Source organism: Stegodyphus dumicola, chromosome 4, assembly GCF_044657685.1.
Source record: "Stegodyphus dumicola isolate Sdum_Otavi_A_Nest chromosome 4, ASM4465768v1".
Taxonomy (NCBI): domain Eukaryota; kingdom Metazoa; phylum Arthropoda; class Arachnida; order Araneae; family Eresidae; genus Stegodyphus; species Stegodyphus dumicola.
The window spans coordinates 238,298,522-238,324,018 of NC_140771.1; the positions used below are offsets into that span (position 1 = coordinate 238,298,522).

At 32.7% G+C, this 25,497-nt stretch overlaps 1 protein-coding gene across 9 annotated transcripts in view; it reads right to left on the reverse strand.

Annotated features, from left to right (window-relative positions):
- Nucleotides 1-25,497, reverse strand: part of LOC118201623 (F-box only protein 28-like) — a 66,800-nt gene that overhangs the window by 20,370 nt on the left and 20,933 nt on the right. For 7 of the 9 annotated variants that reach the window (XM_085816116.1, XM_085816109.1, XM_085816115.1 and 4 more), the window contains 2 exons: nt 11,425-11,608; nt 4,482-4,593 (listed from right to left, as the gene is read on the reverse strand). In XM_085816116.1, coding sequence (XP_085672242.1) covers nt 4,482-4,593; nt 11,425-11,608 — 296 coding nt within the window. The remainder of the gene's footprint in view (nt 1-4,481; nt 4,594-11,424; nt 11,609-25,497) is intronic. The other 2 variants (XM_085816117.1, XM_085816114.1) reach the window with 1 other exon arrangement.

Here is a 25,497-nt window from a genome sequence, read left to right on the forward strand (position 1 = left end):
CACTGGAAAAAAAATCAAAAAGAGGAAATTATCATGAAGCCAAACTGTGTTCTGCATTATAATAAACAAATGTGCGGAATCAACAAAAGAGATCAACTAGTTTTGTATTACTCGCCAATACGGAAATTGTTAAAATGATATAGGAAAGTGGTTCTGCAGCATTTAGATATGTCAATTTCCAATGCTTATGTGTTACACACACACACACACACCAAAAAAAAGGCAACACCAAATTTGGTTTAGAAATAAAATTATACCTTTACTAATAAACTCCAGTGAACGCAAGACTACTAACACACAAAGAAATTATTTCTTGCATCATAAATTCTCCGATATGTTGTGCATGGAAGGACAACATTACTTAAGACACAACAGCAACCTCAAGCAAGGCTACACCAACACAGACCAGCGTAGTACCAATTCGCACAAAATTCGCCGAGAAACTCGTTACCTGTGCAAAACTTGCACAAAGCCACACTATGTGTAGAACCTTGTTTTGAAAAATATCATAGTCCAGAGAGATTCTAATTTATGCAATATTTAGGATTTTTTATTTTATTTTATTTTATTTTATTTTATTTTTTTATTATTTTTGTCTGTAAACACAAATAAATCATAATAGTGAGAATTGTTATTGATTGCAACTGATTATTGTTTTTCAAAGTAAAATATAAAAGTTTTAAAGAAATTTCTGTTTTCTTTCGATTTTAGCACTGTGGAGAGCGATGCACTCTTAGTGCAGAGGGTGAGACAAAGGTGGGCCATTGCCGCGATGAAAGTGTTAAGGATGGCTAAGCCTAATTTTTGCTTAACATAGCAGCCATATTTTTTTTACATTTGAATCTTAGCAGAGTAGTGGATTTGTTGCTGATCTAGAGAAACTAAGCTTCTCAACAACAAAGATAAGGTCTTCTTTTATTATTGTGAATTAAACCATGCTTAATCTATTCTGGAATTAACATTTAAGTTATTACATTATTAACTCAGCGTAGTGTCCATAATAAATGCCTTCAGTGTCTTTTTGCCAAGTGAGACCAAAAGTAAACTTTAAGTTTTGTGCACCGAGAAATCTGCCTTCTTGCCTGTCGGCTGAATTGCTTGTTTTTATGTAGCAACTCCAATTTTAATTGTAGAAGTTGTTCTTTAATTTGTTTTAACTGTTTTTTTTTCTTCTATATTTTTTAATTTTCAATAAAAATATTTTGAGGTTTTATGCATTTTTGCCTGGCCGTGAAGTGAGATCTGACTTAATTGCATAAAAAATATACCTCTAATGAAATGCAGAAAAAATGCATATAATTTAATATTACATACAAGAAAATCATGTGGTGTACACATCAGATTTTTTTTTAATATTTGGCATATAATAAGTTCATAAAACAGCTCTGAGCATCCATGTGTCTTAAATAAGAAGACTAAATTTGATATAGCTTCATATCAATAAACAATGATTAATCAATGTTATTAATGATTCTTTTTCTAATTAATGGGATCCTGATTATTCTGATCAACTGCCAGTGCATATTCGGCTATTAACCCCTTTGAAATTCAATTACAAATACCAATCCCACTAGGAACTACTGATTTAATATATTTAGCAATAAGATTAATATATTATGCAATCTACAGCTTTTAAGCATGATTAATTTTTTTTTTGAAGCAGTTTTATTTTGTTTGAATATAGAGTTTATGAAGATACAATTTTTTTTTTAAACTTCATTAGTGATTTATTGCTTGTTGTATTTTCTTTTGAGAGTGATGCTGTATTGTTTTCCAAAAAATTAAAATAATATCATTGATATTTTAGTTAATATATAGGACTCGCACTTTTTAGATTATTATACTGTAACATAAGATACTGAAAACTGTTAATTCGTGTAAATATGATCTAAATATTTGTGTTCATTTTAAAATGCACAGAAAGAAAAATCTTACTTAATACAGTTAATTTATCAACTTACATATATCAACTGAAATTGCATTACTTCATACAAAAAAGGTCTAAATTTGACAGGAAAAAAGAAAAGGAAAAGAATTATTGGAAAATAATCAGACTCAATGAAAAATAAATCATTTAACTTTTCTAACTAATGCATAATAATTTGCTGAGTTATCTTTTCACAAAACATTTATGTGAAGGTGATTGAATAATAACCACCATGTCATGCAATTTGTGATAGTCAGCAATTTCAAGATTTTGAGGACTAAGAAACTTCACACCATATCAGAATTAAACAAGATTTCCTTAAAATGCTCAGTATAACAGAAAACTAAATAATTTTTGCTGCTAACAAAAAGCCTTTCGCAGAAAAAAGAATTTTATCATTAACAAAATTCTAATGTGATGCTTGACAAATTTTATTCAAATAAATATGCCAATCCTTGAAACTATTCAAAATAAGCATAAAGCAAATAACATTTTACTAAATATGTTGTTTCTGTGCTAGGAATATTAATGCCTGTATATTTCATAAATATGCACAAAATATGTTATTTATGTGCTTGAAATATTAATATATGTACATAAATTTCTTTAATATAACTAATTTTTCGTTGCTCATTTTAAAAGTATTGTTGGATTTAAAACAATTCCCCCATTCTGCAATTTGGTCGTAAAAATTTTACATAAGGAAAAGAAAATTATGTTAATGCATTTACGTGAAACTGCATTAACCATACTCACATAAAGTATTGCATAAAATTGTATTATTCATATTCATTAGTACGAAATAGTATCACATCATTCATTCATCATTGTATCATATCATCATTGTGCATATCAGATTCACATTAAGTGTGTTTTCTTGTACAACTTTTCCATTAAAAAAACTGAGTATAACTTGACAAGTAAATACTAAAGTATTTATAAGTATACTATATCATTTTTCATTCTATATTTTAATATCTTTTGCTCAGCAGAAATTTTGTTTGTTATACAGTCAAAAGTCATTAATTCGGACACCCATAATCCGGACCTCAAAGCTACAAACTTTCTGCGCATGCGTCGCGTTGACAAGACCGTTACGGCTGCGAATGTGCGTGTGTGCATGTGCATAATATGTTTATGCATGCCCGTTTAATGTATAATAGACGGTATAATCTAAGCTAAAATATCTAATTCAGTTAATGTTGCAGATTGCATTGTTCCTTAATCTTCGAATTGGATCCGGCTTATTATTTTTTGCACACTGTTAGAGCAGTTTTATAAAAGTAAGCTTGAACTTTCGATTATGGCAAATAGAATTTCCGATATATATTTACTAATATGTAAAGGATCTACAAAGCGAAAGTATGTCTCGAAGTCCATTAAACAAAAAGTGGAATTGCTGCAAAAAATGGATAAAGGCATAATCTTTTGTTTATCTAACCATTGGGAAACCTGTTTATCAATTTTGCGCTGCTCTGCGGGGGGGGGGCGGTGTGCAATGAATTGGAAGTTGATCTGTCAGCACTATCCTTATCTTCAGGGCAGATGTTTTTATTTTATTTGGCTTATAATTCCTTACTAAATGCAGTATTTCATCTCGATGTACTCCATCTTTGATATGATTTAAATCAAATTCCTCGTCATTATAATTCGCTTCCGATAGTGAAGAAAGTGACACAGAGGTTATTGAAAACAAAAAAATTTCGATTGACAAATTAGTTGGTATTCTCGACACAGCAATTATAGGACTTGAACAGCGGAACTTTGTAACTGAACAAGAAATTATGTCTGTTTATAGAATTAAAGAGAAATTATTATCACATAAAACAAAGCAACTTAAACAACTTACATTGAAAGAAATGTTTAATAACGTAAACAAATAAATATTATGCTTTTTTTTTTTTCTAAATTTTGATACCCTTTAGATCATAATTGTTCTTTATTTCATAAATTACGGTTTCACATTTTTAATTTTATAATTTCTGCATGCCATCTTACCAGATTTAAACTGATGATCTATAATCAAGAAAAATCGATAATCCGGAATTGCCAAAGTCCCGACGAGTCCGGATTAACGACTTTTGACAGTAACTAAGAAAAATGGATTAACATTTGATGTGTATATTTATATGCAACACACATTTTCAAATCATTTAAATAAAAATATTTAATAATGAATTTCAACATTAAAGAAAATTTTACATTCCATACAGAAGGAAAAATTTTGAAATTAAAAATATTTTTTAAACCCTCTTTTTAGGTTGATCATGATATGATCCTTATCGACTAATTAGGAAAGTTAATTAGCTAATAAAATACCTTTAAGAATCTAATAAAATCAACTGAAATCAAAATGAGATGCACTTGTATGTTGCCTAGAAGTATAATAGTTAAAAATGAATTCCGCTTGATACTTACATTGCAAACCAGAAGTAAAGGAAAAATCAAGAGTATAATAACTCAAGAATATCAAGTATAAATACGATCAAAAATATTTATAATTTTATTTTTTTTAAAAAAAAAAAGGTTGATAAATTTTACATCAAAACCTTACCGGTTAACTATTTCTTTTATGGTACTAAAACGTTTAAGTGCTTGAAAAGAGATTTCAATTGGGGTAACAGCCACTACTAAGTCACTAGCTGATGATTCAGTTTCAGAGACTGCTGCAAAATAATTACAATAATAAGAGACTTTAAATATAATACATTTGAAAAAAACTATGAAATTTGCAAAAGAGCTGTTGAGTTTTATAAAATAGCAGTTCTTCATAATGAATCCATTTCAGTACTCTTGCTTAAAGATTCAAAGGAGAAAGAAAAAATACAACTGTATTGCATTTTTTAAAAAGAATGTAATAAAAACCATTTTAAAATCATTAGTACAGTCAAATGTCGTTAATTCGGACACCCATAATCCAGAATGATCTATAATCAGTACCTCAAAGCTACAAACTTTCTGTGCATGCGTCGCGTTGACGCGTAAGACTTTTACGGCTGCGAAATATGCGTGTGAGCATGCGCTTAATACGTTTACACTTGCGCTTTTAATGTATAACGGATGGTATAAGCTAAGCTAAAATTATCTAATTCAGTTAATGTTGCAGATTGAGTTGTTCATTAATCTTCGAATTGGATCCGACTTATTATTTTTTGCAGACTGTTAGAGCAATTTTATAAAAGTAAGCTTGAACTTTCGATTATGTCAAATAGAATTTCCGATATATGTTTACTAATATGTAAAGGATCTACAAAGCAAAAGTATGTTTCGAAGTCCATTAAACAAACAGTGGAATTGCTACAAAAAATGGATAAAGGCATATCCTGTGTTTATTTAACCATTCTGAATTTCATGCTGATCTGCGGCGGGGGGGGGGGGGACGCCTCGGCGCGCGATGAATTGGAAGTTGATCTGTCAGCACTATCCTTATCTTCAGGGCAGATGTATTTATTTTATTTGGCTTATAATTCCTTACTAAATGTAGTATTTCATCTCGATGTACTCTGTCTTTGATATGATTTAAATCAAATTCCTCGTCATTACAATTCGCTTCGGACAGTGAAGAAAGTGACACAGAGGTTATTGAATACGAAAAAATTTCGTTTGACAAATTAGTCGGTATTCTCGACACAGCAATTATAGGACTTGAACAGCAGAACTTTGTAACTGAACAAGAAATTATGTATGTTTATAGAATTAAAGAGAAAGTATTATCACATAAAAAACGAAGCAACTTAAACAACTTACATTGAAAGAAATGTTTAATAAAGTAAACAATTAAATATTAAGTTTTTTTTTTTGTAAATTTTGATACCCTTTAGATCATAATTGTTCTTTATTTCATAAATTACGGCTTCATATTTTTAATTTTATAATTTCTGCATGCCATCTTACCAGATTTAAACTGATGATCTATAATCTGGAAAAATCTGCATGCCATCTTACCAGATTTAAACTGATGATCTATAATCTGGAAAAATCGATAATCTGGAATCGCCGAAGTCCCGACGAGTCCGGATTAACGACTTTTGACTGTATTAAAATAGCATTGTTATGCATGTTAAGCTATGTAGAGACTGCAATGAAGTGGACATTTCTATAAACAATCCACCTAATTTTCCAGCTGAAATCTGACTTCTAAGGATCTTTAAATTTCCAGTTTTTAACCCCATAATTATTCTTCTACAAGTTCACAGCTGCTTGCCTTCAAATACAAAAAACCAGGAGAATTGTCGCAAGAGAAATGAGAGTTTCCAGGCTGCATACATTGTCATTTCAAAGGAACATCAAAAATTGACTTAAATTATGATATCAATTCCAGTTATCGAACCATTTACATGATTCTGATGTCAAACATCTCAATATTAAACACATATTCTAAATTTTCTCCCATGGTTAGTTTCATTTTGTACAAATCCTAATTACTTAAATGTTAATCCCTGAATACATAAAGATAGTCTGATGTCTTATCACTCCACCTTAAGCTCTAAGTAAAGTTGACTCTTAACACAGAAGGTTTATTAATTGATCAGCCTAACAGTTCACAATCTGTACAATAACAAAAAGCAAACTATGCAGGTTACAGAAATGACAGGAAAAAAGTTAAACTAAAATTCAAACACTAAAATATAATATCCGGTTATCCAGAAAATAATGCAAGTTTTTGCAATTGTTTATTTTTACTGTACATTTTTAGCAACGAAAATATTTTGAATTATATTGGTTTGTATATCATTTTGAAGCTCTATTTTCACTCTATATTTCTATAATAATCATTTTGTTCCAAAATTATTTTCAAAAATATTTACTAGGTGTTTTTGTTTAGATGTCAAAACAGGATTTTCGGCAAATTTACTTTTATGAGTACAACCCAGGCCACAGGTCAGCACAAACGGCTCAAAATGTCAACAAATTATGGGGTGATAAAAGTGTTAATGAATGTACAGTTCAACAGAAGCAGCAAAAGTTTCGTCATGGTTGACCTGAAAGATCAAGAGCATCATGGACACTCTTCAGCTGTTGATGAGACTTTGGTTGAAACAGACCTGTGCACAGCTGTTCAAGAGCTTGCGGAGGATCTTTGCGTAAGCAAAACAACAATTTCTGATTACTTGAATCATATTGGAAAGTCAAAGAAACTCAATAAAAGGGTGCCTCACAAATTGAGCGAAAATTTAAAAAAATCGCCATTTTGAAGTGCTGTCTGCTTTCCTTCTCCGCAGCAAAAATGACTTTTTTTCTTGATCGAATTGTTACATGCGGTGAAAAGTGGATTATCTATAACAACCGGTGACATTCAGCTCAGTGGTTGCACTGTGGTCAGACACCGTAACACTTTCCAAAGCCAAATTTGTACCAAAAGAAAATTATAGTGTCTGTTTGGTGGCCTGCGGCCGGTCTCATCCACCACAGCTTCCTAAATCTGGGCAAAACGATTACAGCTGATAAGTACTAAGATAAGTGCAGAGGAAATGCACCAAAAATTGCAATGCATGTGGGCACTGGCAAACAGAAAAGAGCCAGTTCTTCTCCACAACAATGTTCGTCCACACGTTGTGCAACTGACTCTACAGAAACTGAACGAATCGGAATGACTCTCCCTCTTCCCCCATATTCGCCCAACCTCTCGCTGACTGATTACCACTTTTTCAAACATCCGGATAACATTCTGCAGAAGAAATGCTTCAGAAACCAAGACGAGGTCAAAAACGCCTTTGAAGACTTTATCATGTCCGGAACCCCAGAATTTTATTCTACAGGCATAAATAAACTTATATCTCATTGGCAAAAATGCATTGATTCAGCTGGTGCTTATTTTGATTAATAAAATTGCTTTTGAGTTGAGTTATGATGCTTTAAAGATATAGGTTAAATCCTGCACTATTTTCCGGACAACCTAATATTTACAAGAAAAAATGTGAATATATGCTTTGGCTCAGACTCTCAAACTAACACATGCAATTTTAACTAGCTAAGCTATCCCAATACAAGTAATTCAGATACTGGAATAAGTAGCAGTTACCCCTGCTATTTCTGTTTTTCTTGTTTCATACCTTATGGTCAGGGTTTAAGTGACACAAGTTCTCTCATGAAGTTCTTAATTACATGAATTATTTTGCACCCTGTGAGAGCCAAGGAGAAAATAAAGCAAATTATTAAGATAACTGCTCAATAAAGTTAAGGATTCATGAAGGACTTATGCAAGAAAAAGAGGCTCGTATTTACGCTACATGTGGGGAAAATCATGAAAACCAACTATGGAGCCTTCTCATTTGCCTCATTTTGACTCCAAGACAAATTACCAGTATTCCACAATACTTAATCACTCGGCCACATATAGAACCACTTAAATTAGGAGCCAGGTTTTTAGACTTTAATTTACTATTTGGTTATTAATTTAAAATATTATCGTATTCTGAGGGTCTCTCTCTCTCTCTTACACACAAAACAAAACAAAAACATTCATGAGTAAGCTTTTAAACTACTAAACCATACTGCAAATGAGCATTCAGTTACATGTGTTATTGTATTCACTTACTGCTCTTGGAATCTAAGCTAAAGACAGCACAATCACTGCATTACGTGTTGTAATGTTGTATGCCAGAACAACACAGCAACAACAAAAAAGACATCTTGTTTTAAAATTATTTACTACCTGCCTCATTCATGTCAGATAAGCAATACCCTTTAGTCAATGGCCAGACTCTTGAAGATAAAGAAAGCACACAAGATTACTATGTTTCAAACAAGTGATCAAACATCTCATCACACTAAGTGATCCTATTAGAATGGTCTAGTTGTGACAGTATACTGAAATAATGAAGAAGAGAAAACTGCTTGTGCCATAACTGGAGTACTGATTCAAAAGAGTCAACATACAAACTCTAAACAAATGACATTTTAAATGCTTCAAGAACACATCCAGAGTGCCTGATGGTGAACAGGACTTATCTTCAGTAACACAGAAGATTGTGCTCAGTTACAATCCAGTTTACAGTACACTAATGCCCTGTAAATATGGTGTATGGCACAATGATCTGTGCCTTAGGTCAAACATTATTCCAAAAAAATTCAGTTAATATAGCAAATTATGCTGTTCCTTAATTTTCTGATTTGATCCAGCTTGTTATTTTTTGTCAGCTGCTATTATTACAGCTATTTTATGAAAATTAAAGTTTGAACTTTCAATTATGTCGAAAAGAGTTTCTAATTCAGGACCTGAAACAAGATCTATGAAGCAAAAGCATGTTTCAATGCCCATTAAACATAAAATGGATAAAGATATATTCATCTCAAAATTATACGAGGAGTATGTCATTAGAGATTCAAATGTATATGACATAAGAAAACAGAAAAAGGAAGTTTTGAATTTTTTTTGGATTCCAACACCGTACTCAAACAGAATGAATAACAGAAAAATTATTCGTTATGCTAAAAGTGACGATTATGACAAAGTGATGACTGCATGGATCAGACAGTGTCACAGCGAGGGCGTGCCATTGACGAGTCCAATGCTAATGGTTCAAGCCGAAATATTTTATGAAGTAATGAACTTAAAAAGAGTGCATATATTCAACCAAATATATGACAGGTTGGTTAACCAAATTCAAAACTCACCATGGTATAAGGCAATTAAAAATTTCAGGTGGAAAAGCCTCAGCTGACACTAAAGTTGCTGAATTATTTGCAGACAAATTCATTGAATTTATAAATAGTGAAAAGTTATCACTAAGAAATTTACAACGCTGATAAAACTAGTCTTTGTGTACCATAAAATATACCTTGGCAACCTCTACAGAAAAGGCTCCAACTGTTGTCAAAGATTCCAAAGCGAAACTAGTAATTTTAGCATGCGCAAATGCTGCAGGAATATACAAGTGTAAACTTTTCGTAATCGAAAAAAATACGACCTCAAGCATTTAAAGGGGTAAAGATTTTCCCTGTTATATATCATGTAAATAAAAGAGCATGGATAACACAAGCGTTAATGAAAGATTGATTTGAAAATCATTTCATATCCGAGGCTCAGCAATATTTGAATTCATATGGTTTATCTGATGATGCATAAATTTTCCTGATTGTAGACAACTGTTCAGCTCATACTTCACTGAAAAGTTTTAGCGAAAGATAATGTATCCATATTATTCTTTCCTACAAAGTGGATGTCCATCATTCAGCCTATGGATATCGAAATAGTGCGCACACTGAAATGCAAATATAACGTAGTATTTTAAAAATCCATGTTAAATTTCTTGAATAATGGCAACACTATTCCAGAGTTTTTTTTAAAAATATTTTAGCATAAAATCTGCTGCATGGAGTATCACAAGATTGTGGAAGAATGTGTCTCCAAATACTTCAAAAATGCTTGGCATAATTTACAGCCAGCTACCATATTTCATGGCGAGGATGATGAAGATTACAGACACGAATTTGAAAGTTTTTGGATATCATAAACCAAAAGTGAAATTTTCCAATTAATGAATTTTGTAAAGAAATGTGGAGAAGCAGTAACTTAAGATGATATTGTAGAGACATTAGGATTTTTTTGGAGCAGGCGAGATGAAAAATTAGCAACCGCCTTCACCGAGAATCGAACCACGGACCTCTGAAATACCGGCTCAGCATGAAGGCGGGAGAAATACCTTATATACTCCCCCTTTTAAAGGTCGACTGCGTTTTTTTTTAGGGGACCCAATTGCCAAATCCTGGGTGAGGAAAATCATCATCCAACACCTTTTAGTTTGGGTGCCACTGTAGAGACATTAGGATGTTTTGGAAGCGAGATTGAAAAATTAGCAAATGCCTTCGCCAGGAATCGAACCATGGACCTCTGGAATACTGGCCCAGCGTGCAGAACTACTACACCATGAAGGCACACTAGAAAGGTGGGAGAAATACTTTAAAATATAACAGAAGTTTTCATTTTATTGACAATACCCTAATCCTTAATCAATCAATGGATGGTGAAATTTGAAGTACAGTTCTAGAACCAGAAAATACCGATAATACAGAAAGTGGACAGAGAGTTTACCGAAAACAAAAAGATTTTGATTGAGAAGCTAGTTGGAATTCTCGAAACAGCAGTTAAACAACTTGAACAATAGGACTTTGGAACTGAACAAGAAATTATGTCCTTCTACAGAATTACAGAGAAAGTATTAGCAGAAAAAACAAAGCAACTTAACTTACATTGAGAGAAATGTTTAATAAAGTAAACAGATAAATATTAACAATTTTTCTTTTTAATTTTAATACACTTTAGATCATAAATGCCCCATTATTTCATAAACCACAATTTCATATTTCTAATTTTATAATTTCTACATGCCATCTGACTAGATTTAAACTGATGATCTAATATTAGGAAAAATCCCAAATCCAGAACTGCCGAAGTCCCAACGTGTCCGGATCTCGGACTTGGTACTGTATTATTTATTTGGATAAATGATACAAGTAAATATTCTAACTCTCTAATATTATATAAATATTCTTACAGCTTAATGAAGAAGAATCAGATGTATAAAAAGCCATTTCAGGAATAGTTGGCTCAATATGTTCCTTATAATATTCAATAGCCATTGTTGATAAATCAAAGAGCTCATCTGTAACTTTATATGCTTGATTTAAACTTGGGGTGATTTTGATATATTTTAAAATTCTGTATACCTCATCGATAATCTGAAAAATAAATATATTTATAAGAAACATTAAAAAATATCATTCATAAAAGTTTGATTCTACTACAGAATACATAAGTACAGAATAAAAAGTTTTTGTCAACTATTCTGAATGAAAATTCACTCTTGTTATAATATGATATGATATTATAACGTTTAGAAAACTAATTTATACATTCATATTTAATAAATACAGTGCAACCTTGGTTCACGAATTTAATTCGTTCCTTGAAGGCCAACTGTCATCCAAAACGCTCATAAACCAAAATTACTTTTCCAGTAACAATTAACGTAAGATGTTGTTTGACTTCTGAACGTAAGATGATTAATTCATTTCTTAACTACAGATGATTGCTTATTTAAAATTTACAACAGTACTTTGTGTACAGGCTGATGACACAAAAATAATCAAAATCATTAAATTTATGACATAAAAAGGTAAACACTATATTAAACAAATAAAAATTTTAATTTACCTTATTTGCCGATGTATAAGACGCACCCCCTTTTTGTACATATTTTTGAAGGACAAAACTTTATTACTGATTATTATAATGAATTTACAGCATTTTAAATATAAAGTAATACAAATACAAAATAATACTTTTCACGACCTATTCATGGCAATACTTTTATGTCAACTGGACCTATTGTCATCTTCAAGAGCATCAAGCCACCTAATTGGCGGCCTTCCTCGCTTTCTAGCTCCCATAGGTTTGGTAAATGTGAATTGTTTTACTAGGTTTATAAATGACCCACTCTTGAAAAATACTTAAGAAGCAAATGTCCAGGTATTTCGAAAAAAGAAATTCTTTTATTTTTAATTACACAACAAAATAAATGCACAAAGTTTATCACAGTCAATTCAAAGAGGAAAATATACATCTATTTTAAAAATATTAAGAGTTTCTTGATTTACTGAAAAAAGTATTTATATTGAAGTTAAAATGTGAACAGTGTACAAAATTTGAGCAAAATTAAAAATATGATAATTAAAAAAATGCTGTTGAATCCTCATTTGGTAAAACTGATAAAATATCTGGATATAAAATTAAAAAAGAAAAAAGGGAGGGAAAAAAAAGAAACACCAAGTTTGGCTATATAATATGTAGGTCTATAACTTTAACACTCCGTCGGATGCATTTGATCAGCTAGGCACACCTCAAGCACTTTTGTTTGCCTTGCCTCCTTCAAACATCATCACATAACACCTTCTTCAGTTAGCCTCTCTCCTAGTGCCACTGGCAATCATAAGGTCAGTCAGTAAATATATTTCTTCATTTCCATTTAACAGATGAAATAATCTAATAACTCGATTACATTGCAATTTGACAATCTGCCATTTTTTACTACTTATGTATATCACCTGATCACACCTGATGACTGTATCACATTTTTGATTAGCAGTTTCCTATAATAAAATATTTTATGATTATCTACAAAAGTGGGCATGTTTCTTTGCTCTGGATTTTCAAGCACATTAAACCTGATCATGTCATGCATTATAAAATGTTTTAATAATTTAAAATTCTGCTCATTACAAAATTTGACAAAGACATTTTCATAACAAGTTTATAAATATTTGTTTCATTCATGCTTCAAAATGTCAAAAACAATGCTTGATTTGAGAAACTCTCAAGACCTTGAAGAAATTCACAGTTTATTGGAGGCACCAAAGTTTATTGGAGGCACCACAGTTTATTGGAGGCACGATGAGGATGTCAAAGATGAAGATTTTGATGTTGAAAGCTATATTGATTCAGAAGATAACTGTTAGTGAGAGTGTTTATAATTTGAAAGGATAAAAGGGCTAGAGGGCACTGCTGCTCGCATAGTAGAGAGAATAAAGTTGCTTATGTGAAGGCGGCAGCTTAAGAATACACTCTGTATATAGTGAATTGAAATACTGTTAAAAATGTAAAAGTGTTAAAACTCACTGAACCACCATCATCTGATTTAGAAACGCACAAATATTATATGGTGCATGTGGCGGGGAATATACGATTTTGAGAAACTTTTGTGTGTTCGATCTGAGTGTTTCAATTTGGATTTAAGAATGGAAAGTTCATATTCAAGGGACAATGTAATTCCAAATTAAGGTAGGGAAATCTAAGTGATTGAAGATAAATTAAATATTGAAGGGGAGGAAAATTCGATTAAAGAATTATGGGAATTGTTTGAATTATTAACTGAAAAATAAATAATTTGAGAATGCTTGATGATGAAATACAAAAGTTAATTAATGTTAACTTAATTGAAGAAGATTATAGTATAAGCGAAGAGTACAATGACAAATGTATAATTGTTTGTAGTCAAATTAGGCAGTTTCTAGATGCAGTTACAGTAGTACCGCCAGCGCAGAATCCTCAAAGTTCTGATTTAAACCAGTCTAGTGGTAATGGAATTTTGCATGCAAGTTCTAGTTCGAGTGGGAATAGTATGCTGAAATTACTAGAATTAATGATTGATAAACTTTGGGAAGACCCAAAACAATGGAATGAATTTTGGAATAGTTTCGAAAATTCGATAGATAAAAACGAAATGCTCTCAAAAATACAAAAATTTGCATACTTAAACACATTCTGCTAGGTGGGGCAAGTTTCGTTCTGCAACGGGACAAGTTTCGAATGTTGTTTCAGGCTTTGAATTAACAGAAAGTAATTATGATAGTTGTGTAGCATCACTAAAGGACGGATATGGTCGAAAAGACCTAATCATTAATTCATACATGAATAAAATTCTCAAGTTAAAAGCCATTAAAAATTCTGCTAACGTAAAGGCTTCACATAAATTGTATGATGAATTAGAAGTTTCGATTCGTAATTTGGAAGTTTTAGAGGTAACTTCTGGCTCATATGGACATTTATTAATTCCAATATTATTAAAATTAATTCCAGACAATTTAGTTTTGGAATTGAATCAGCAAAGAGGATCAAAAGATAAAGTTGAAGTTTTGGAATTAACACAAGTTATTAAAAAGGAAATAGAATGCAGGAAAGTTTCAAATCTAGTATTAAATGAAAGGAAAAATCCTGTGCCTCCACGAGTCAATCAATCAAAATATGTAAAATATATACCCATTTTCATTTCATACTGCAGTTAACCAAAAATGCATCTTTTGTGATAATTTGCATGAGTCATTTAAATGCGAAGTGAATGTTTCTGATAACTTAAAGAAACTAAGATCTGAAAACCGCTGCTACTCGTGTTTTAAAAAATTTCATACATCAAAAAAGTGTAGAAATAAAACTAAATGTAATAAATGTGGCGGCATATATCACAATGAATTGATTTGTACTAATAAATCCCCTGTAAACAAAAAGTCGCAACAAGGTTATTCCGAAAATGAAAATGAATCTTCGCCTTTGAATTCTGAGGAAAGAAATAAAGTTCAAAACTTAAAATTGATTGCTTCTGTTCCTCAATGTAATAATAATGCCTGTAATACCAGGGAAATATTATTACAAACTTGTACAGTTTATGCTTGTTCTAAATATAAATCAAAATTAACTAGATGAATTCTTGATCAAGACAGTCACAGATCCTTTATAACGAAAAAATTGGCCGACTATTTAAAACTTACTCCAATCCATTATGAAAGACTTTCTGTTTATTCATTTGGTACGACCAAGGCATTCATTCCTATCTGGTCGTTAAAATCGAAATTCAGAACTGGAAACAAAATAATAAAATAAAAATTGAATGTTTGATCTCAGATGTTATTTCTTCGGCACCCGTCAGTGTGCCTAGTAAACAAATTGCAGACTTCATGAAGCATCTGGGGTTGTAGATCGCCAACTGCTCTAGGAAAATAGATGTTGAGATATTAATTAGCAGAGGGTAAATTCTGGAATGTAGTTTATTCAGAAAGAATTAAAATATCTGAAGGGTTGTACACAGTCAGTTCTGTGTTTGGTTGGGTTGCTGCGGGAATCGAGAAAAATAAAACGAATAAAAATTAATCTGAAAATTTAGCGGTAATGAAAAACACTTGTGTTGAAAGATTTAAGAGGTTTTTGTGAATTAGACCATATGAGAATTAATGATTCTGATGATTATTCCGATATTGACTGCGAAATAATTGACCAGTTTGAAAGAAATTTGCAGTTTACAAACGGTAGATATGGGGCAAATTTAATCTGGAAATACAGTCCAAAGAGTCTGGGAAATAATTTTAAGGTAGCTAAGAAACGATTCGCAGACCCTCACAACAAACTAAGTAAAACTCCGGATATTTTTCAGGAATATAAAAATATAACTGAGAACCAGATATTAAAAGAAATTGTGGAGGAATGTCTAAATAATGATACAAATTTGGGATATTTTATTCTGCATCGAGCAGTGATACAGTAATATGACCTAATGAAATCACTAAAGTAAGAATTGTGTATGATGCTAGGCTCAAGGACAGAGGACTCGAATTCGTTAAATGACTGCCTTGAATCGGGACCTAATCTAAATCCAAATATACTAGACATTATGTTAAATTTTCGTAAGTAAGCGTTAAGTTTATTTAAGTAAGCGTTTTGTGGAGACGAAAAAGCCTTTTTGATGACAGGAATTGCTGAATGTGATAGACAATTTCTAAAATTTCTTTAGTTGATTATGCAAATGTGTCGCATAGCTTTTGACTATATCTCCTTTCATTTTGGACGCCACTACAAAATATCACATTCAGAAATATAAAGATAAAATGCCGGACAGTTTCGAAATGTTAAATTCTTCTGTTTATGTCGATGACCTATATTTTGGAGCAGGAACGGTTGAAGATGCATATCGGTTATCTGTAGATGCAGTTAACATATTTATGGATGCTGGGATGAATTTCAGAAAATTAAGAACTAATTCTAAAGCATTAAATGATTTATGGGTCTTAAATGGGATTAAGGAATCAGATAACAAATTAACTAGTGAATCGAATTTTTTAGGCATGATTTGGAATTCCATTGAGGACAATATAAAGTTAAGTTAAAAAAATTTAATTGACTTTTCTACTGAAAACTTTCCGAATCAAAAGAAATTACAACTAAATTCAGAATCGTTAGAGTTAAGAAAAAGTATTATTTTGACTGCACCTGTAATTAACAATGAATCCCCAATTCTGGATATAGGAAAATTCAGTTCTTTAGGAAAATTACTTCGAATTACTGCCTATGTATTAAGATTTATTGGGAGGCTTCCGAAAAGGTCTACAGAGAATGGACCTTTACGTGCTTTTGAGATTGAAGCAGCTGAATATTATTTGGTAAAAATTATGCAATGAGAATCATATCAAGTGGAAATAATTAAGTTATCAAATAAAAAATCAATTCTCGATTCTTCTATCTACTCCCTTAATCCAAGGCTTGATGAGGAGGGAATTGAAAGGTCACATTCAATTTACAGACTGTCAAGAGAATTTAAAACACCCTATTCTATTACCCTCTAAATGCAAGTTCACCGAGTTGATCATCATGGACTCACATGAAAAGGTATTCCATGCTGGACTTAATTCAACACTAACTCAGATCAGAGACAAATATTGGATCATTAAGGGAAGACAGCATGTTAAGACTATCATCAGCAAATGATATAGTGCTCATCCTGGGGTACAGGATATCGCTCCAATTCCTCCAGACAGAATCCAAGAGTCGCCTCCATTTGCTTGTGACTGGGTTAGACTTTGCCGGTCCATTTTTTATGAAAGACAGGCAAGGTAAAGTTTACATGCTCTTGTTAACGTGTGCAATCACTCACGCCTTACATACAGAGACAGTAACTGATCTCAGCACTGAAAGTTTTTTGCTAGCTTTACGAAGATTTTTAGCTCGCCGAGGACTGTGTACCATCGTGTACTCCTATAATGCCAAGACTTTTAAAAGAGCTGACAAAGAACTAAAACATATTTTCAAAACTTTGAGCGACTCATTTGTGAAAGAATTATTTTCTGCTAGAGGCATAAATTGGAAATTTATTATTGAGAGGGATCCATGGTGGGAAGGGTTTTGAGAGCGTATGATACGAACCATAAAATCCAGCTTAGGCAAAATTATTGGCTAATCATCTCTTACTGTGAAAGAGCTTGAAACAGTGCTCATTGAAATCGAGTCAATGATTAATTGTAGACTAATTACCTACGTGTTTAACGATCCCAATGAGCCTTCTCCACTAACGCCTTCTCATTTTCTGGTTGGTAGAAGATTATTATCTCTGCCTGCTAATAAAATCAAATAATTTGATTGAATCAAGAAATTCAATTATTAAACGATATAAATACCATCCAGATATTTTAAATCATTTTTGGAAGCGTTGGAGATCAGAGTATCTTTTTAATCCGAGATCTGCCAATATTTGTCCTCCACACTCTAATGCATCTCAGTTTAAAATCAACGATATTGTCTTGATTCATGACAATAAACATCCCAGAAATCTCTGGACACTAAGTAGAATTTTGGAATTCATGCCAGGCAGAGATGGCAAACTAAGATCTTGCATAATTAAAAAACCTACTGGTATCTTAAAAAGGCCTATACAATTGTTATATAATATGGAACTTAACTAATGTTTGTATTTTGTATTTTTAGGGTTGATTCTCCTGACCTCGCTTTTAACGCTTTGTAAAATTTATCTGCTTATTATGTATGCATGTTTGTTATATTTAACCATTTCTCTAGGATTGATTGTCGAAATATTAATGGAATATTCTAGAATATATTATTGAAAGATGAACTCTCCACCGAGTTCAGGTGGGGAGTGTTACATAATTTGAAAGGATAAAAGGGTTAGAGGGCGCTGTTGCTCGCACAGTAGAGAGAATAAAGTTTGCTTATGTGAAGGCGGCGGCCCAAGAATACGCTCTGTATATAGTGAATTAATATACTGTTAAAAATGTAAAAGTGTTAAAACTCACTGAACCACCATCATCTGATTTAGAAACACACAATTATTATAAGAGGAATGTGAAGACAGATCAGAGACAGAACAAAAGGGAAGTAAAGACTATGACATTGAAGAAAATACTGATCTTTATTTGGGACAAAGCCAGACCACAACACTTCTGTAATTCTGGCAATGTTTTGGTGTCCTACGTTCTAAGAAAGGACAAAAATGCCCTTCTTGCATCATCATTGCATGATGACCAAGCTACTGATCTTTCTATAGTCCAGCCAGATTATTGATCATTAATTATTAACCAGAAATAATTCAGTTTCTACAATTATTTCTGGTTTCTGTTTTTCAAGGTCAATTTCTGGTTTCTGTTTTACTTCTACAAAGGTTAGAAGTAGATAAAATGCGATAAGTAGTAGATGTATGTTATGTAGTAGATAAGTAGTAGATAAATGCGATAAGAAGTAGATACACATACAACAAAAATTAAAGAGATATATGCCCAACCAAGAACAACAAATTCAAAATTACGATGAGCCATAAAGATCTCCAAAAAATATGCAAGTGTGAAATATGCTATTTGGACACTCGTAAGAGAAGATTAAGCTAATATGAGTGCAAAACGTGTCACCCTGCAACCTGCCTCTCATATGCTGTTTTCATGTGTCCTCCGTGCTATAAGGGAGAAGTAGAAGGACAGATATCTCCTAATGAATCAGATGAACGACAGATTACACTTATGTTCTAGTTTTAATTAAATTTAAATCTATAATTAGCCTTGCACAACTTTTAAAAGTTATTTTACAAAATTTGTTAAATATAAAAAGTTTCTTTGTAAGACTAAATTGTTTTATTGTCCGTTAAGTATTTTTATAACTTGTGGAAGTTTAATAATTATAGCATTTGATTTTGTAAGAAAACACTTTTTATATATAAAAAATTTTAGTAAATAAAGAAGTACCTCTCAAGCTCTATGCACCCGAACGAGTTCCGAAACACATAGCGCCTGATGGGCATGTTAATACAATTTTTCTTTCATTGGCAAACTAACCATAATCAGATTATGACATAAAATACACATGGTTCATATAATGCGTCTTTGAACGTAAAACAATATCCCATGGTAACCTTTTTTACAATGTTAAACATTGCTTCAATCAATTCTAAGATCATACATATAGGTATTCGGTACGCAGCTCTTAACACGTCGAGCGTGGCACCAAATTTACTGTCCTTTCCGTTCAGCCGGCAGCGAGCTAAGCCGTATTTTTGTTTAGAATGTTTCAATACATTTCATTAAAACTAAATTTGATCACATTTCATTGAGACAATATTTATTTTTTAACTTTAATACTGTCGGTCCTGTGGACCGACGCCAGCCAAACGAAAATTCCAGTGCCGGCCACACGGAAAGTTCACTGCCGGTCCCCAGGGACCAGCGCCGCGCTTAATGTGTTAAAAGAAGGTTGTTCATAAAGTAACTGTCTAATAACTTGTGCTCGGACAACTTGCTCAACGAAATCTGAAGTCTATTGGGATGCAAGTGTTGGAAAATATGACTTATTGTAACCCTTTTACTGCATCATCTCTCCTCCTTGAAATATTTATTAGGCTTAGTTCTTATTTTTAATGGGATATAGTAGTTACTTCTACTTCTTTTTCTTACTGCCACTGTTTGTGTTGAGAACGGACTGTTTCAACCTAATTAAGATGCAAAACCGAAACGTGATGTTATGTCATCTGGAAATCCAAATCGTGCCGATGGCTGATTGGTTGCCGTGAGATGACATCATGCCTACTTCTGGTATAAGTATCTCGCGTCGCTCTGGCTCAGCCCTTCTAGTTCCTGCTTTCCTGGCTCTTGGGTGTGCGGTTTCCAGCCCCTTTTGAAGGATGCGTGCAGTCCGGTGAATAAGTTCCTTGGTTCCTGTCCACAAGATGACTATTCCTGAATAAGTTCCTTGGTTCCTGTATACAAGATAACTTTTCCAGAATAAGTTCCTTGGTTCCAGAAGCTACAATGTGAGTGACTGCCATGGGCGGCATCCATGTTCTTCATGAAGACGGCATTTAAATAAGTTAGTGGCGATTTCTCGTGTTCAACTACTGTGAACGGAGTTAGGCCAGATTTAAGTGCCTTCAAGGACTTAATTTATATTTCAGGTGCTTTCTTGACAATTGAGCATGGACTTATTGAATGTGTAGACAATTTCATTTGAGACCGCATAATTTCTGTTTAGGTTTTTTTTTCGTATTGAATGCCAGTATTTTTGGAAACCAGGTAAAATATTATTTGATGAATGAAAGTTTGAAAATGATGGTTATATTATATTTTTTCTAAGACTCTGATATTGTTTAAATCTATTCTTTGTGTGTGTGTGTGTGTTTATATTGTTAATAAATTGGTTACGTTTGAAATCTCTTTATTGTCTTCAATGTCTGCACAACATATAATCTCAGAGAGCTTTTATTGCTACTACTGCTAAATGTTTAATTTTATAAACTTTAAACTTTGCTTTAGCATCATTTTGGTTATGGGCCCAGCCCCTGAGTTATCTTTAGTGCAGACTTTTGAAGTTTAAAGTTAATTTAGGACTTAAGAGATTGGGGGGGCAGTTTTTGTTGAAATTCAAATATGGCTACTGTTAATGTTATGCATAATATTGCTAAACTTGAGGCATGTAATTACTTTACATGGTCTAAAGATATGAAGTTTGTTTTAAATGAGAAAAATGCATGGCTTTTGGTCAAAGGTATTGAAAAATGTCCTGATTTAAATGATGTTAAGGGTATTACAAAAGAAATTATTGCCGACTATCAAAATAGAAGTCGTTTGGCATTATCTTTAATTTATACGAATGTAAGCCCTGAGTATAGAAACTTGATAAGTGAAATTGATGACCCGGTAGTGGCATGGAATACGCTTGCCAAATACTTCCAGCCAGATTATTGATCTAGACATATGTCCTTGTTTTCAGAGTTCTTAAATTGTAAAATTAAGCCAAATGAAAGTATTAGTTTCTTTTCTTCTAGATTAAAACACATAACTGAACAGTTAGCTGATATTAATCAGGGTGTAAGAAATGTATACATATGTTTTCAGTTTCTTAGGTTCCTTCCAGATAAATATGATCAAGTAGTTCAGAATGTTTTGAGGTGGCCAGATGAAAAGTTCATACAGTCAAAAGTCGTTAATCCGGACTCGTCGGGACTTCGGCGATTCCGGATTATAGATCATCAGTTTAAATCTGGTACGATGGCATGCAGAAATTACAAAATTAAAAATTTGAAAATGTAATTTATGAAATAAAGAACAATTATGATCTAAAGGGTATCAAAATTTACAAAAAGAAAAAGCTTAATATTTATTTGTTTACTTTATTAAACATTTCCTTCAATGTAAGTTGCTTCATTTCATGTGATAATACTTTCTCTTTAATTCTATTAAACAGACATAGTTTCTTGGTAGTTACAAAGTTCCGCTGTTCAAGTCCTATAATTGCTGTGTTGAGAATACCGACTATTTTGTCAATCGAAATGTTTTCGTTTTCAATAACCTCTGGGTCACTTTCTTCACTAACGGAAGCGAATTATAATGACAAGGAACTTGATTTAAATCATATCAAAGACGGAGTACATCGAGATGAAATACTACACTTAGTAAGGAATTATAAGCCAAATAAAATAAAAACATCTGCCCTGAAGATAAGGATAGTGCTGATAGATCAACTTCCAATCCGCCGCGTGAAATTGATAAACAGATTTTGGATTTCAAAACATACTTTCGCTTTGTAGATACAAATTACATATAATATATATCATAATATATATAGTAAATATATATCAGAAATTCTATTTGACATAATCGAATATATATCAGAAATTCTATTTGACATAATCGAAAGTTCAAGCTTACTTTTATGAAATTGCTCTAACAGTCTGCAAAAAATAATAAGCCGGATCCAATTTGAAGATTAAGGAACAATGCAATCTGCAACATTAACTGAATTAGATAATTTTAGCTTTCCGGATTATGGGTGTCCGAATTAACGACTTTTGACCGTATTTAAAAATGTTGAACTTGAAATGCTAGCAGAGGAAATGCATCTTGGTTTAAGAGAGATAGATAGGGAAAATTGCAATAAAACTATAGAAGTCCAAAGTACTCACTGTGAACCCAAATTTAAGCAGATTAAAGGGCTCAAGTGTTATAAATGTGGCCACTCAAGTCATATTCAAAAATACTGTAGAGTGAAAGGTAATTTTTCCAGATCACCCTCACCTGCTTTTTTTGTTTCCTCAGCTGTATCTAGCAGTAATAAAACATCTCCTAAGTGTAAGAATAAACCCAAGTTGTGTAAAGGTAAAAATAATTCCCATGCTCAGTACCATTTTATAGCTCAAGCTAATGTTAACAATTTGGAGGAAAATGATGATAGTTGGATTTTTGATATTGCTGCATCTCATCATTTTTGTAAAAATCGTGAATTGTACGATACTTTTTCTCCTGTGAAAAATGAGAATATGCTAGTAGCTATTGATGGGGTAACTTTTCCAATTCATGGGAAGGATACTGTTAAAATGAAATTTGGCGATGCAGTTATTTTGCTTAAAGATGTTTTATACTCACCTGAACTGAGATGAAATTTAATATCTGGACCTAGGGTGGATATCAATGAGGCAAGATTTTATGGTAAAAATGGGCAAATTAAAGTTACTGATGATGAAAATGAAACCTTGTACAAAGCTAAGTTGATAGGAAGTAACTATCATGTATTTCCGAAAATAGTTGAAAAAGGGGGGCAAATCTGTAAAATTTGAGGCATCCACAGTTCAGCATAACAATAGTGAATTATGGCATGGTCGGTTTGGTCATATAAATTATGGTGCTATTGTCAGGACTAGTAAGAGACATTCAGTTCCAGGTCTTCCTGTGTTAAAGCACTCACCTAATTTGTTTTGTGAACATTGCCAAATCAATAAGCAAAGACGAATCTCCTATAGACCCTTAGAAGGTATTCAAGTAAAGAGACCGCTTGAAAGGGTTTTTTTCTGATGTATGGGGACCTATTAACATTCCAGGTAGGAATAGTGAATGTTATTTCGTTTCCTTTATTGATGAATATTCTTGTTATGTGGTAGTGTACCCCATTGAGAGAAAAGTCAGGTGTTTGAAGTATTTGAAAGGCATGTAGCACGTGCGGAAAGATCTTTGAACCTTAAGTTGAAATACTTTAGGACTGATAATGGACGAGAATATGATAATGAAAAATTCAGGTCATATTGTAATAAAAATGGTGTAAAGCACGAATTCACAGACGTATATACTCCAGAACAGAATGGAGTTTGTGAGAGATTCAATCAAACAGCTCTCAGCAATGTACGTGCAATCTTACATGATAGTGGAATGAGTCCTGAATTTTAGTCAGATGCAGTAATGTATTTTGCATATTCATTTAATCGAATTTGTCATAAGGGCCAAGATAGAACCCCATTCGAATTGTACACAAAGCAGAAACCATCAGTACGTCAACTTAAGGCATTTGGAACGATTGCCTATATGGGAATTCCAAAGAAATTCTAAGCTTGATCCAAAGGCAACGAAGGGCCGATTGATTGGGTACAGTGTATGAACAAAAGGGTACAAGATTTGGTTGGAAAATGAGCAAAAGGTAGTAGAAACCTTAAATGCTACTTTTAAAGAGTCAATTGGAATGCAGAAAAGTGGCAGTGGAGCTGCACTGGGCACCCCTCCTGATTTGGAATCTGAAGAGAGGATAGAGTTCCAATCTACTGATACTCCAGTTGGCTATTTTCCTGAAACAGAGGAAAGAACCGATACCAATGTACCTTCTTCTACAACTGGCACTGACACTCAATCTACATTGAGACAAGTAACTTGGCTTCGTAAACCTGTTCCAAGGCCAGACGGCACTCGTACGGATGTGTATTATTTTGAGAGGGGGTCTAATCAAAGACTACGACCACCAAATGATGTAGAAAGGTATTGCACTGAACATAATATTCAGTATGATCCTACCTTGTTTGATTTCAAGGGAAGCAATACTTATAGTAGTGAAATCGACCCAACTGGCACTCCTTCAACGTCATATACCCGAGATAACTCACTAGAGGTTTCAATTTCAAACACTTATAGCCAGGCAATGAAATCCACAGAAAAGCTTAAATGGATAGAGGCAATGTAAGAGGAAATGGCCAACATGCGAAAGCATAAGGTATGGCATCTTGTTCCACTTCCTAAAGACAAAACTCCACTAGGTTGCAGGTGGATTTTCAACATTAAACATGACGAATTTGGAAACATTGTTTGTTTTAAGACTCGTTTAGTGGCTCAGGGTTATCAGCAAATTAAATACGATACCTATGATGAAACCTACTCTCCTGTAGTTAATTTTTCAGTAATAAGGCTCTTTCTCTCTCTTTTAGTTGCACACCTTGGATGGGCAAATATACAGTACGACTTAAAAAGTGCCATCTCTACACTTCTTTATCAGAGGAAATTTACATGTCCCAACCTCAGGGTTTTGTGGAGCGAGATAAAGAAACTTTTGTGTGTCATTTAGATAGAGCCTTGTATGGTCTGCATTAGAGTGGGCGATTATGATACTACGAGTTGGATAGATTACTATGTAACCTAGGGTTTATCAAGTCTGAGTGGTGTAATTGTGTCTATCATTTTAAAGATTTTGTCATTCTGTTGGTTTATGTTGATGATATTGTTGTGTTTGGAAAAAGTGAAGTTCAGGCTAAAAGGATATTAAAAGTCCTGAATTCACATTTTGATTTGAAAATTTTAGGTAAAACAAGAAAGCTTTTGGGTGTGGAATTTGAGTATGAGAACAATAGTGTTTTAATTCATCAGCAATTATATGTAGAAGACATAGTTAACCGATTCAAGTCTTTTAAAATACAAATTACTTCCCTTCCAATAGTTAAAGGTGTGAAATACTCAAAGTCTCAAAGTCCCAGTACACAAGAAGAAATGACTGAAATGATTAATTA